At 36.1% G+C, this 15,400-nt stretch overlaps 1 protein-coding gene across 4 annotated transcripts in view; it reads right to left on the bottom strand.

Moving 5' to 3' along the window:
• The window catches only part of SH3GLB1 (SH3 domain containing GRB2 like, endophilin B1), a 32,372-nt gene extending 21,958 nt beyond the window's left edge, over positions 1–10,414 (bottom strand). For 2 of the 4 annotated variants that reach the window (XM_039838738.1, XM_039838741.1), the window contains exons 1-2: positions 10,198–10,331; positions 1,282–1,423 (exon numbers count right to left, since the gene is read on the bottom strand). In XM_039838738.1, the coding sequence (XP_039694672.1) occupies positions 1,282–1,423; positions 10,198–10,269 (214 nt within the window). In that variant the 5' untranslated portion in view covers positions 10,270–10,331. Of the gene's footprint in view, positions 1–1,281; positions 1,424–10,197 lie in introns of all 4 variants that reach the window. The other 2 variants (XM_039838739.1, XM_039838742.1) reach the window with 2 other exon arrangements.
• Between the last annotated feature and the right edge of the window lie 4,986 nt (positions 10,415–15,400).

Here is a 15,400-nt window from a genome sequence, read left to right as displayed (position 1 = left end):
ATATACATTTCTGCAAAAACTTAGGTTCTGAAAAATCATACACTAAAAATAACAGGGCTTACAAGAAGAGTTGGGTTTGATCACTGAAAATCTATGTAACTTTATAACTGGAGCACAAACAAAACCCAAAAATAATTCTGTTACTACTTCAGACTTAAATAACTAATGTAAAATTGTATTATATGAGCCATCATAATTCTTTATAGTGACATCATTCCTGTTCATCAGTTGTGTATGAGCTTATCTGCTATTCAGAAGAACATGTTGTAGAACAGACTATAAATGCGAGGAACTCTGGATAGAGCAAGGAACAAGAGTAAAATGTCTACTACTTTTTCTTTAAGGTGCCATGGTATATAATGTAAGGAGCCTTAAATGAATAAGAGGTACCACATGGTTTCCACAGATAATAGGCCTCAAAGTGTAAAGGCCTATTTTAAAAAGTCACCACAATTTAACTAAAATGGCACAGAATTACTAATATTTTTAATAGTGCTTAAGGTTTATGTACTAGCAACAAAGTTTAAAGCTTGGAATTTTAAGTTAGTATCTTAAAGTAAGTTTATGGCTTCACAACATGATCACAATACCATTGTGGAAAAAGGGAAGAAAAGCATGCATTGTTGCCTCTGTCCTTCAGTTCTGATATGTAAAGCTCATAGCAGTTAAAAGACTGGGTGTTGATACACCTGGTTCTATAGTTCAAGTATCACTTCTAATTAGCTATACTACACTGGATGAAATGCTTAATTTGTGAGTTTCATTTAATAAACAATTATTGTGCACCTTATTTGCAAGGTTGAGTTGAGTGATCTGAAAACCTTAGAGTTGTGTGAAATCAAATGAAAATGATTTATATAAAAATGTGAAGCTTAACATAAACATAAATAATTGGTAACTAATTAACTTTCTATATAATTTCCCCTTAATTACTTAGGGATAATTCTCCCTGTATGAAAAAAGAAGATTAACTTATTTTCACATCCCTCTTAAAATTCAAAGTCACTGAATTTGAGTGCCTGAAATTGAGTTTTCAAGAGGATTCTACAAAGGCCTGAAAAACATTATTTGTCAATTTATTAGAGGGTACACAAAGAAGTGTTGATCACTCACTTCTTCACCAAAAGCACACAAAAATAACCATAAACTTCAAAGCTGCAAACCAAAAAATTCTGATTTCCAAAAGCCAGTAAAACTTTGTTTTTCACATTAAAAAACCTACCAACAGTACCTTTTAATAAGATTAGTCATTAAGGTAGACAAAAGTAAAAAGTTTCTTACTTGGGTTTGGCTGCAATAATACTTCAGTTTGTTTCATTATTTTTTCTGTCCATATTTTGGTACATTCAGCTTTACTAAGGAGGTTCTCTAAGTGAGCATCCAATTCTGTCTTCTCTGCCTGGCCAAGCTTTTCTTCTGTGAACTGTTATTGATTATTGAAAAAAAAAAATTAAATATACCTCAAATACATTTTAGGAACTTCTATCAAAAATAAAAAGAAAATTCAAATCCAAATAATCTCAAACATACAAAAAATTATTTATAAACCACTGCATATGAATGTTACTTTATTTTTAATTCTATGGTAATTTATCTATACCCCTGTGGCACTTATTATGACCCTTATAGTTAACACATATCTTAGTTTTGCTAAAATGTATGGTGTGAACTTTATAGAAAATCTAGCATATAGCCTGGTATATAAAGTATATAAATATTTCTTACTTATAAAGGTAGTTTAGTATAGTGGTAAGGAGTAAGAGCTTTGAGTCAGCTGAATTTGAATTCATATCCTGGCTGCAATGCTGTGTGACCTGAACAAACTTTTATATATTTCTTAGGCATCCTCTATCATAAAAGAGAGACAATACTATCTTGTAGTGCTTTGAGAATTAAGTAAGAGTATGTATATAAATCACTTTGTTCAGTGCCTGGTAACTATTATTTTGAATTTAAAAAGGGCTGTTTATGTTTAATGTGGCTTTGTATTATTGACATTTTAATCACACCTAGTTAGATAGGCTTTTATGGGATGTTCAGGGAAACTATCATTTAAGTTGTTTCTTCAGGATATATATGTTCCAGCAACTGATTTACAGACTAACTTTTGGAATATATCCTATTCGTACTACGAAGGCATCTTTTAAAGATTATAAAATAAAGTTAAATACTCAATGTATCAATTTTATTATCTTGAGTGGCTTTTGAGAAAAGGCGGATAACAGAGAAGCAAAAAGATTTCCATGTAGATTTTGTGGCTACTTCTGGATACTTTTAACTAAAAGTGATGATGACACAGGCTGCTTTATCATGCATAATTATTTTCTAGCATTTGTGGCTTTCCCCCATTTTAAGAGGTATGTCATTGGCACTAATGCTATGCTCTTTAGTTGTGACTTATTTCTGGCTAATAACATGTTCATCTTGCTTTTTCTCTTTCTTTCTCTCATTTCTTAAAATATCTTTTGTTGCTCCATTTTTCTGAGTTTTATTATGTTTCTTCCGGCATCCTTCTTCTTGGTCTAATACTTTCAATTGATTGTCAGCACTTTTAGCTAAAAGGTCTTCTAGAATGTTATTCTTAGACCTCTGGTTACAACCCCCCACCAAAGGTCTCGTTCAGGGGCTAGAAATAACAGTTTCAACAGCTTTTATAAAGTCTTAGGTCTTTTTGAGACTGTCCTGTAGCCAAGACCAGACCCAATGGGTGGGTCTGAAAAAAGCGGTTCCAAAACTATTGCCTAGGTCTGTAAACTTCCACTGTACTGCAACTGAGGATAGGTGAAGTACTGGGCAAAAGATCAAAACCCTTGTCTCAAGGTCAGCTGGGTAACTCTGCAATCTCATTCTTAAGAGAGAACTCTGGTCTTCTTTACAGGTCCCTGAGATGCTAAGCAATAGACTTCCTTTAGAGGTATAGAAGTTTCTATGTTTGAAGTCTACTACTTCCAATGGTTAAACAGATTATCTCTCAGATAAAGCAACCAATAGGAGGGGAAAAAAAAGGAAAACATACACCCAGGTGAACATCACCTATAAAGGATGACCTACCAATAGAGCAAAATTCTTCACTTAGCACCTTAATAAGTATATGTTTGTTCACTCCATTCATCCTTCACAAATATTCAACATCCATAATGTGCTAGGCACTATTCTAAACACGTGAGTTTCAGCAACGAAAAAAACGAAAAAACAGACAACCTTGTCTGTAAGCTGCTCTTAGGAAGCTTACATTTTTAATGGGGGCAGATGATAAACAAGTAAATAATTTAATAAAGATATAAAGATAAAAAAAATGGTGGAGAGAGGACGAACACAGATGGTCCTATTGTTTCTTGAGTGAGTTATTTAATGATTAACTGAATGAATTAATGAATTCAAGTATAGAGGAAGAAAGAATTCATTCTGCAGAGGGAGAGGGGAGCAGGAGAATCAGGGAAAGCTTCAAAGTGGGAGGCCTGAAAGTGGGAGCAGGAGTTTGATGATTGAGACTTGAGTGGTTAGAAAATAGCACCTCTGAGCAGGTAACAACTAACCTAAGACCAAATGATAAGAAATGAGTTATGAATCAAGAAATGAGTAAAGAATCAAGGGAAAAGTATAGAGTCCTCTGATGACTTATCTTCTGGTTATATTTCTAGAGGATCATTAGTATCACCTTTTCACATATTAAATATTTTTTGGTAGAAGTCCTTAATTTTTTTTAATAACCAAGAACAGATAATTCAATAATCAACAGATTTATAATTTAAAAATCATTATTCATTAGGTCAGTCTTTGTGAAAGTACTCTGCTAAGACCCAGAAGATATGGTTTCTGTTATAGGAAAGCTAAATGAAAAAGCTAAATGAAACAATATAAACTTGCAAGCTTATTTTTTTCAGTACATAAAATTATGTTTTAGAAATACACTGGAATTAAATGTATGGGCTAGAAATTACTAAACAATATTTATAAACAGTGATTAAAGAAATAATCACTTAGTTTATCTGATACAAGCAAGTCAGGTTTCAGGGTAAGTTTTCTCTTAATAGTATTTCGGAGAACCAACAGCTAGAAAGTTCATTATTTGGAAAATAAAACATTTTAATCTTTAGGTCAAAAGGCTTGTTTGCTTAATTATTTAACGTCATTTTCTTTGTGATTCTCATGACACTACCTTACACATATTGCTCATTAAACACCTTTTTTTAGTTTTTTAGTGAAAAAAGACAAAGCGAGTGTAAAAGTATAATAGAGCAAACACGAGTATTTGCAACAAGTCATTTATGTGTATGAGTCTAAGCAAGAAACAAAATATGTAAATTGACTTATAAAATAAAATTCTATAAACATAATAGGTTTTTTTTTTTACTACAGTAGTTCAGAAGGCTAAAAAACAAATAATAATGTAAGGAATGCTTAAGTATGAGTGAGATAAAGAGTCTGATTAATTATAGAAAATCTGTTTAAAAAACAGTAGTTCTATAGAAAGGCCCACAAAAACAATGTATTTAAGTATCAGTAATAAATTCTATCTGATGTTTATTTGCATTTTCTGAGAGCAAAAAAGTTGTGTGTTTTTTTTTTTTACTCTGCATTTGTGCTTCACATTTCGGTACATTATATATGGTCATTTTATCCTCTAATATTTTTTTTAATGTTTTCTTTTCTCAGTAAGATCTTTTACAGTAAGATCTTTTACAATATATTTCTGTATTCTTAACAACATCAGGGCTTAGCATATATTAAAAAATGCCATATATTAAGCTGTATATTTTATATCGAACACTAAAAATATTGTTATAGGTAAGAATCATAATTTTAGTGATGAAGAAGTTGAAGCTCAGAATGGTTAAACATTTTCCTCAAGGTGTTAGTATTGAGATTCAATCTATTTGAATCACAGTCTTATTACACTGTGATTCAAATAGATTGAATCTCAATACTAACACCTTGAGGAAAATGTGTGGACTGTAGGCTACAACTCTGATCAGTTGTAGCCTACAGTCCACCCCTTCCAGTAAATACTTGATTTTAAACAAATATTTTCTATCGCCATTATCCAAACGTATTCTATGCTTCCTTGCCCCCGCGTCTTTGTTCACAGGACTCTGATCAGTTGTAGCCTACAGTCCACCTCTGCTTCCTACATGATAGTCAATAATCATCAAGTTAAGGCTAACTTTAATCCTGTAGGATCAACAACAACAAAAAAGTATGGGGGGAGACATAAGAATACTGCTAATGTTATACAATTAAGTTGAAATTTAAAATTTAAATTTTATTACTTAAATGTATAATTGTAAAAGGCATAATATTTCCCATGATTTTATCATTGTGGGGTCTCTTAAAGATTGTTTTCCATTGTTAATCAGAAGGTAAGACATATAAACAAAATAGTACAATATTAAATACACACATTTTTCTTTAAAACGTTTTTAAGAATGCATATACTGCACAAAATGAGTTATATCAAGTCAATTAAGGAAGTTTAAATCATTAATAAAAATATTTATGGAGAATACTGTATGTATTTTCTTGTACTGTGATATGTATGATCAGCATATGACTTGCCTTCAAGGTTTTTATGATCTTAACAGTACCGCCTACACACAAATATAAAATTATAGTAGCAGTACTCTTTTTAGAAGGACAAAAGACCTATTCTTTTTCAAAAAGATCCCATTCCTAATTACCAAAAATTTTGAATTTTACCCTTAAGAATTTTAGTTTTCAACATTTTTAAGTCCAAAATCATTATTTTGTAGTCTCTTGATGATAATAGCTGTTAATTAGACACTACAGTTAATTTTAAGCATGTATTCTAATGTATAGCAGTACCATTTAATAATTAAAAACATTTGTGAAAACCCGTATTGAAAGTCAGCATGCAAATAAGTCATTAAAATCCAGCGTTCTTTAAAATGTAATTTGATGTACAATTCTTTCATAATATTTCATTAGTAATACAGTAAAATCACATGAGAACAGAAAGTTTAATCCCCTTTATAAATTTTCTCTAAGGAAATTTTCTCTTAAGGAAAAAATTGTCTTTGAGTCAGCCATATTATGCCAGGCACTGTAATCCTTCCTTTACTACAGGACAGGAATGTAGCCTACAGAATGAAATAAGGAGCCTAGATTCCATATCCTGCTTTACTAGAAAGAAAAAAAGGACTACAAGTAAAAAGGCTGTGTGATTAAAGACATTTATTTAATATAAACTCTGTTAATTCTTTGGGTAAAGTAATATTTAAAAAGCAACATAAACTTCTTGGGAGAAAATGCATAACAAATTCTGAATATAATGTACTAATAAACTGTAAAGTAGATCCTTCTTAATTGGTTCTCAATTTTAGCTGCTCTTAAGAATTAGTTGGGGAGCTTTCAAAAACAATGATGCCAAATCCAACCCCAAGGATTCTAATTTAACTGGACTAGGCTGTAGCCTGTAGAGAGTCTTCAGATAATTTTAAATGCAGCTAATACCGAGAACCACTGTCCTAAGCGCAAACATAATTGTTTTAATATTAGGTTAACAAATGTCTTCTATCTAGTCGTCTACTAAATCAACACCAGTAGCACCAAAGGATGAGAACAGTTTTGGATAACACTAGTTTTTGCATAATGATAAAATGTATGGACTTTGAATGTGACATGTTTTATTTGTTAGAATTTGACAGACATGGCAAAGTGATTTGCAGTCTAAATTCTATCAAGGAAATGGGATTTCAAAAGGGCTTGAGAGATACTATTTGGCCAAGTTGGAATTCCATCCATGTAGTACCTGACAAGAGCTTGTTGAGGGCATCATCATAGTTATCTTTACATCTCCAGCTTAGATACACCATGAACGCTTGCTAAATTAAACGGGAGATCAAGGCCAATCTTGCAACTAAATTTTAAAAGACTTTTTCTTTCTCAGAAACTAGCTAGCAGTCATGAAGTTCACAGCACTACGGCACACAAATTTTCGAAGGGTGAGAGTAATGAGACCCATTTATATGCTTTAATAGCTTGATTTTACTTTTTTTAAAACAGGGAACATGTTTAATTTTTAACTTAAAAATGTTTAAATAAAATGAAAAAAATGTATGACAGTTGGTCAATCAGAGAATGGCCTATCCCTTAAGGTATAATTTGATTTGAATAGAAATTATTATTTAGAAATGTGAATACTGAATTCCATTCTCACTGTTCTTATTACTTATAATGAGTAACTGGCATAGCTCTTAACGCTATTCTTAGCATGAAACCTGGCACTTTGGCAATATACTGATGTCAACTCAATCTAGAGTGGGAACTCAGTTGTTGTCTAAACACTGAAAAGAAAAAGCAGTGTTTTGTTTAAAATTACTACTGAGCATTCCAAATTTCATGTTACATTTGGAACCATCTTTTTTTCTAATATAGTTTATTTACAAAAATGTATTGTGAAAATGTCAAACACATACAAAAGTAAAATAGTATAATGAAGCCTCATGAACACATAACCAAGCTTCGCCTAGCAACGTTCTGCCAATGTTGTTTCAAATACTCCTTTTTTTCTTCTGAAATATATTAAAGCACTTCTCAGATATGAATATAGTTTATACATCAATATTTCAGAACATATCTCTAACATATACAGACTTAATATAAAAAGATATAATAAAGGAGCCTATTCCTCCTGAATTTTTCACCTTCTTAGTAAATGGCTCAAGTAAACATCTCGGAGTCATCCTTGACTCATCTTTCTTAGACCCCAGAGCCAATCTAACAAGCAGTACTGGACAGATTCTGAAGTTCTCCTGCTATTACTCTTATTAAGTCATATTTTGCCTGTCCTATGGCCACAGCTCTCTAACTTGTCTCCCTAGTACCCCTGCAACCTGAGTCTTTGCACTTGTTCCCTCTGCCTAAAATCCTTTCTCTCTAAAAACCTGGGAACTGTGACTTTCTTGAGGTCTCTTCGAATATGATCCCATTAGAAAGGCTTGCCTTGACCAACAACAGGGCAACAACTGCCACCTCTGCCATTAACCTGTCCTCTCTGGCCTTTTTCTTTACCCCCACCTCAAGTATTTATAGTTTGTCCTTTCCTGATAGACTGTAAGCTCTGGGAGGGCAGATGTTTTGTTGATTTTATTCACTACTGTATCACCAGTGTCCAAAATAGTAGTGACAGGTACACATGGAGTAGGTACTTAAGTTTTTAAGACTGAAAATTATTTGTTAGCTAACAGATTAGGATAGAATTTAAAAACTTTTACCTAAAGAATGTGAAACAATGAGTAATTATAAATTATTTGTGAAGCAGCACGTTTTGAGAACTTTGCCAGATTTTTAAAATTGAGTCTATTGACAACTTAAATCAAATTCTAATATATGTCCTATTTAAACAGTTGGATTATATATTTGAAAACGTACCTAACTGCATTTAAAGGAGTGGCATTATATAGTGTCAAATCTGCATCAGCATCTGGAATCTTAGGGAATCACCATTAAAACAATACCAAAGGCTCTGCCTCTTATGCAGTCAACACTGAGTCTCACAAATCAAAATTCATTTCAGACTCTCACTCATTCTTGCACCTAGTCTTTGAACTAGTAGAAGGAGGCTAATTTAAATCAAGAAATTATTTTAACGGTAAGGTTCAATGTCTTTACAATATACCTTATAGTGGAGGCATAAATATATTTTAGTGCAGGAGAAGAATTCACCATGCAGATTTTGGAACTTGGAAATCAATACCTACAAGGAATTTCCCATCTCATAATTCTTACTTGCTTAAGTATTAATGAAATGCTTAGATTGTACTAGATCATCTTTAAGGTCTCTTAAGCTGTAATATTCCATTATTCTATATCTCCTAAACCTGCAATTTTTATCCAGGAAAAGAGAAAGAGCTTACAATAAGTAATAGATCGGACAATACCTGGCTATTTACTAGCCATGTGAGCTAAGCAAGTTACCTAATTTCCCTGAGGCTGCTTCCTCATGTATAAAAGGGAGCTAATAGTATCTACCTGGCAAAGTTACAGAAAGGACTGGAGATGATTCGTCAAATAGCTAGCAAAATGTTTGACATAGTTTTTTCACAATTAAGGCAGCTGTTACCTTGTTCTAGTTCTACCATTCTTTTGCCAAGAATAGTGCAATGTAAGATCAACTATGCCAATAAAACTGGGGTAAAGGAGACAAGGAGAGCAGTGAAGCAATACAACTGTTTTAAATTTCAGTATCGGTTTGTCATGCATATTAGAAATCGTTGTTTTCTCCTTACAAAAGAGATTGTTGTTGCTACTGTGACTATGTCATTAACTTAAACACCAGATTGTTTACAACTCATGTTGTGAAATTTACATCTGTTCATAGATTTAACTGAACTGACATAATGTGGGTGATGACTGTAGAAACTGTCCAAGTTCCCCAGTACTGATACTTCCTTGATAGGGGAATACCGCGAGATGGTTAACTTTACCCCTTTAAAGTGTATTTTGAAGCCTTCCGCTGCGACTATAGGCATATGAATCTCTCTCCTCTCTCCTTGCTCTACCGCCGGTACTTATCATTTTGAGAATGAGTGAGAACCCTCAAACTCCATGTTTCCCGTGGCCCTGGCAAAGTCTGGACGCCAAGTGGCGATCTCCATTTCTCCCGCGGACTGCCAAGGCCAGGGACTGTCCTTTCATGGAGAGAGAGGGCTGGAGGGAACTGTGTTGGCAGCTGTTTGGGTTGAGGAGCAGGAAAAGGAAACTTCCTTCTTAGAATCAATGGGGAGGGCGAGAGAGAGGAAAGGAAGGGGTGGGGGTGGTGCAAGAATAAACAGTCTGTGTCTCCGCTGCCGCGCCGGGACGCGCAAGGCCTCCTCCCGCCCCGAGAGGTCACATCAGCACTCGCGTGGTGGGGTCAGAAAGGCAGGAGGTGCTATGCGTCGGCTCGAGGCCGAATTCAAGGTGTCTTCCAGGGAAGGGAGGAAACTCCCAGTCGCGTCCCCACCACGCCTCACTTCCCGGGGAGCGGTGGTTGGGCTGGAGGGGTTCAGAAAACGACAGCCAGGCCCGTAGGGGCACCAGGCCGCGCCCATCACCCGGGCCTCCGGCCGCAGCAGGCCTGCCGTGCGGTCGGCAAGACTGGGTGCGGAGAGCGCTGCCTCGGGCTGGGCGCTCCGGCGTCCCCTCCTTGGCCCCCCGGGCACCGCCAACCCTCCCCCCGAACCCCCAACGTGGTACCTGCACAGCGCGACTCAAGAAGGTGCCCGCGTCCGCCGCCAACTTCTTCACGTTGAAGTCCATGATGTTCATCCTGGGCGGCAGCCGGGCGGAGCTGCCCGCTGACCTAGCTGGGAGGCGGAGGCGCCGCGGCCGGGCTGGGGCGCCGGGCGGGAGTGGCGGGGACAGACGTGGTAGGTGGAGGGAGGCGGCGCCAGCCCTGCCGCCGCAGCTGTCGTTTCCGTCAAGGGGGAGAGAGAGGGTGGGGCGAAGGGAGAGAACGAGCGCCTCCGAGCGGCAGCAGTTGAGACGCAAGGCCTATCCCGTCCGGGGTGCGGCCGCTAACGTTGGCGCTGGGCGCGGTGGGCGAGCCGGAGACGAACGGACCCGCGTTCTGGCCGTGCGGGAAAGGGCCCCCAACGGAGGAAGCGAGCCCCGGCCGCGGGGCGGAGCCTTTATAAAGGTTATCGCGGGAACAGCGACCCCTTCAGGATCGTCGCGGCGCAGCCGCGGGACGCGCTGGGAGCTTGGCCCACTCCGCCCAAGGGTGCGTCGCGTTCGCTGTGAGGGGCGCGCCGCGCGGCCGCAGAGGTGCCGCACGTTTGTAGTTAAGTCTCTGAGGAGAGAACTCAAATTCCTCTTTTTGTCGTAAGAGAAAATACGAAAATTGTAGCATAGAATTACAATGTCTGTGAAGTTGGAAACAACAGGGCCCAGTCATCTTGTAGCACTCATACCAGGCAGGTCTCAGACGCCTGGATGGAACTCGGCGGCGAACGTTTTCAGAATAGGATTGAATTTATTGACTCCACCGAGCCTGTTCATTCAGCGTTATTGAGTATCTACTATGTACCAGAACTGAATCAGGTGTCCCGCCCTCAAGAAGCTCTCAGTTCCTTTACTCGACATCGTTCAGGAACTTCTCCACCCCCAGTAGAAATTCCGTAACTGTTTGCTGCCGCAGGACTTCGTGAATGCATTATGGCAGCATGCTCATGCTGGATTACAGAATCAACCCCAGGTTTCTACTGTATGCAAAGTATGGTGCCTGGGACACAAAGTGCCAGGTGGAGGACACGAAGTATAAAATGGTGAGTGAGAATAACACTTAAAGATTACGAGTGGAGAATTTTAATAATAAATGAGAATATGCTGTGAAATCTGTTCAAAAACCTATAATTACAAATAACTTCTTAAGCAGTCTTCATGATACAGCCCATACTTGGACTAAATTAAAACAAGTACAAGCATGGAGAGAGACATTAGTATTTCAAGAATAAGAAAACACTATTTTTTTGTGTCGCTGTGCCCTTTTGTTATATTAGGGCTGGGAAAATGCAGGCCCAGCAGGCGATGAAATGAATTCACATTCAGGCTTCAATGTTTTACTGAAACAGCGTCACAGAAGCAATGCCTTTGTTAAAAGCTGGGAAGACTAATCCCTAAGGGCATTACAAGAAACAAGCAGATAACGAATATTTGTGTTTTTTTAATCCTTCGTGGTGGTGACAGAAACAACCACTTCTTCTAAGATAAGTCCAATAGAATGACTCTCCCAGACCAAAAATACTCCATGTATCTAGTTCATCTAAACCTATTTTTCCAGAAATATGGGAAAAGAGATATATAATTAGTAATCTTATTTTTCATTTATGTCCATTTTAGATTTTTATGTGGAAAAGCACTTTCTCTTTGCTGATGTCTATTTTCACAATAAGTGTGTTTGCCATAATCTCTGTCCATTTCTACAAAAGGATCACAATATCATATCTACCATTAGAGGAAAAAACTCTGGATCCTCTTCTTCAAAGGTATAGATCTTCCTGATTTGAAAAAAATCACATCTTCTTGTTGAGCCCTCTATTACTATAATACTGCTTCTCTTGATTCACTAACAAATTCATAAGACTAGTGGGTTGCCTGTGTTTCCTTACCATCCGTTTCCTGCATAATTTCATGCGGTAGACTTCCACTTCTATAACTATACCTAAACAGCATTTTTGAGATTGCCAGTTATAGTCTTGAAAATTAAATGGCCTTTTCTCAGACTTCCATAGTGATTCTATTCACCTTCTTCCAAACAACACACCCCTTCCAAGACCTTATTGTATGCTAGTTTTCCTGCTACTGTCTGGACTTTCTCAGTCTACACCACTGGCACTTCTGATGGCTTTACAATAGGTATTCCTCAAAGCTGAATGTTCAGCACTTGTTTTTGGTTCTATTCTCTTTGATTAGTTAATCGTGACTTCAGTTATACCATTTCATTCTTTTATTCATTCATTTTATTCATTCGTTCATTTTGAACATCTGCTATGTGCCACATGGCATTCATTGTTCTTGTAGCTAGGAATATAGCAGGCAACAAGACAGCTCTCGCTGTCATGGGAAATTATAACTAATCTGGTAAGACGTAAATTCAATAAGTAGTTAGTTATAAGTATGATGAAATGCCAAGGAAGGAATCCAGACTACTTTTAAATGTTCACTTCCAGCCTATAACTAGTAACCTGGATTCTAATTTGGAGGCTTATTCTTTCTATAGGAGTTCCAAACAACTTTTTAATGTTTTCTTCTTTTTCTGTCCCCTGTACTACTTATTTCAATAGTACAAGGTGTCAGGAAAGCAGTCTTTTTAAGGTTATACAAAGCGTTGAGTATCTGAAATCCTCCCCAAAGTTTTTAGCTTAAAAAAAAATAAACAAAACCTTTATTAAAATGGCATTTTAGGTAGTATGATATGGTTTTTAATTTTGTTTTTGGTAGTGGCAGATAAGGAGCTCATTACCTCATATCTAGACCAAAGACATCTAAAGTGAAGGTATATATATCTCATGTGATATGCAAGATGATCCACTAGGATATAGAAAGAAATATTAGAATTTTATATTTATTTTTATCTAATATAAAAATTTTTTCTTTCATTAATTAAAAAAACGTAGAATGACACCGATATCCTCACCTTGCATTTATTAGATAGACACATGTCTCAGACAGTAGATGAGGTATCCTAAGGGAAGAGTGAGAATTCTACAACTTGGAAGAGTTGAAAGTACTTTCCTTTATTTCCATTTCTTTTACTGGATTGAGTCCCTCAAGAATAGTGGCCGTGTCTTATTCATTTTTGTATTTTAATGGCCTATATTCTTGGCAACTTTAGTGGATTCTCAAATAATTTTTTAAATGGATAAAGTAATCAAGGCAAGAGTATACAGTTCTTTTGTGACCCTCCTCCCCAACCTAAATTTCCAACTGCAGATTCAATATTTCTAGTGCTGAGCCTGTTGTTTGTTTTCCTGAAAGTTGCTTTTCTTCGATTTCCTATAATAGTAAATTGAATTATATGCACCATGGTACCTAAGCTAGAAATCTGAGTCCCCTTTAATGATTTCATCATATTCCCCAGGCCTGATTGATTAAGTCCTGGGATTTTTTTTTTTCTCAGAACTCTTTTTCATCTTCTCTTTTCTTCTTTTAAATTGAGGTGTAATTGACATGTGACATTATATTAGTTTCAAGTGTACAACATAACGAGTTACCATTTGTGTACATTGTGAAATGAGCACCGTAATAAGTCTAGTTAACATCCCTCACCTTAATGTAGTTACAAAAAAAATTTTTTTCTTATGATGAGAACTTTTAAGATCTGTCCTCTTAGCAACTTTCAAACATGCAGTACAGTATTACTAACTATAGTCACAATGCTGTACACTACACTCCCATGGCTTTTTTATAAATAGAAGTTTATATTTTTTGACCCCTTTCACCCATTTCTCCTATCTTACCCTCCACATCCAACTGTGGCAACCACCAATAAGTTCTCTGTATCTATGAGTTTAGCTTTTTTATTTTTGTTTTGTTTTTAGATTCCACATATAAATGATATTATATAGTATTGTAGTATTTGTTTTTCTCTGCTGACTTATTTCACTTAGGATAATGACTAAAGATCCATGGGTGTTGCAGATGGCAAGATTTCATTCTTTTTATGGTTGAATAATATTCCATTGCGTGTATGTATTCTGTGTGAGTGTGTGTGTGTGTGTGTGTGTGTGTGAGAGAGAGAAAAGAGAGAGAGAGAGAGAGAGAGTGTGTGTGTGTGTGTGTGTGTGTATATTTTATGTGTTCATCCATTAATGGACTCTTAGGTTGTTTCCATATCTTGGTTGTTGTAAATAATGCTGCAATAGACATGGGGGTGTATATATCTTTTCGAATTAGTGTTTTTTTTTTCTTCAGAGGTGGAATTACTGGATCATATGGTAGTTCCATTTTGAATTTTTTGAGGGACTTCCATTCTGTTTTCCATAGTAGCTATACCAATTTACAGTCCTACCAACAGTGTACAAAGGTTCTCCTTTCTCCATATTCTAACCAACACTTGTTAATTCTTGTCTTTTTGATAATAGCTGTTCTAATAGGTGTGAGGGATAGCTCATTGTGGTTTTAATTTTCATTTCCCTGATGACTAGTGATGTTGGACATCTTTTCATGTACATTTGGTTATCTGTATGTCTTCTCTGGGCAAAATGTCTATTCAAATTTCTGCCCGTTTTTAAAAATTGGATTATTTATTACTTTTTGCCATTGAATTGTATGAGTTCTTTAAATATTTTGGATATTAACCCCTTATTAGATATATGGTTTGCAAATATTTTCTTTTATTTAGTAGGTTAACTTTTCATTTTGTGATGGTTTCCTTTGTAATGCAGAAGCGTTTTAGTTTGATGTAGTCCTACTTTTTATTTTTGCTTTTGTTGCTTTTGCTTGTGGTGTCAGATTCAAAAAAGCAACACCAAGATCTGTGTCAGAGACTTTACCACCTATGTTTTCTTGTAGGAGTTTTATGGTTTGAGGTATTACATTCAAGTCTTGAATTCATTTTGAGTTAATATCTGTGCATGGTGTAAGATAGCGGTCCAGATTCGTTATTTTGCATGTGGCTGTCCAATTTTCCCAACACCAATTATTGTAGAAACTTTCCTTTCTCCACTGCATAGTCTTGGCTCCTCTGTCATAAATTAATTGACCATATATGCTTGGGTTTATTTCTAAGCTCTCAGTTCCATTCCATTGATTTAAGTGTGTGTTTTTATGCCAATACCATACTGTTTTGATTATTATAGCTTTGTAATATAGTTTGAAATCAGGGAGTGTGATGCTTCCAGCTTTGTTCTTTCTCAAGATTGCTTTTGCTATTTGGAGTCTTTTGTGGTTTCATACA

Source organism: Pteropus medius, unplaced genomic scaffold, assembly GCF_902729225.1.
Source record: "Pteropus medius unplaced genomic scaffold, Ma_sr-lr_union100, whole genome shotgun sequence".
Classification (NCBI taxonomy): Eukaryota; Metazoa; Chordata; class Mammalia; order Chiroptera; family Pteropodidae; genus Pteropus; species Pteropus medius.
The sequence above is the reverse complement of the archived record's forward strand: the minus strand, read 5'-3'. Positions and strand labels throughout refer to the sequence as shown.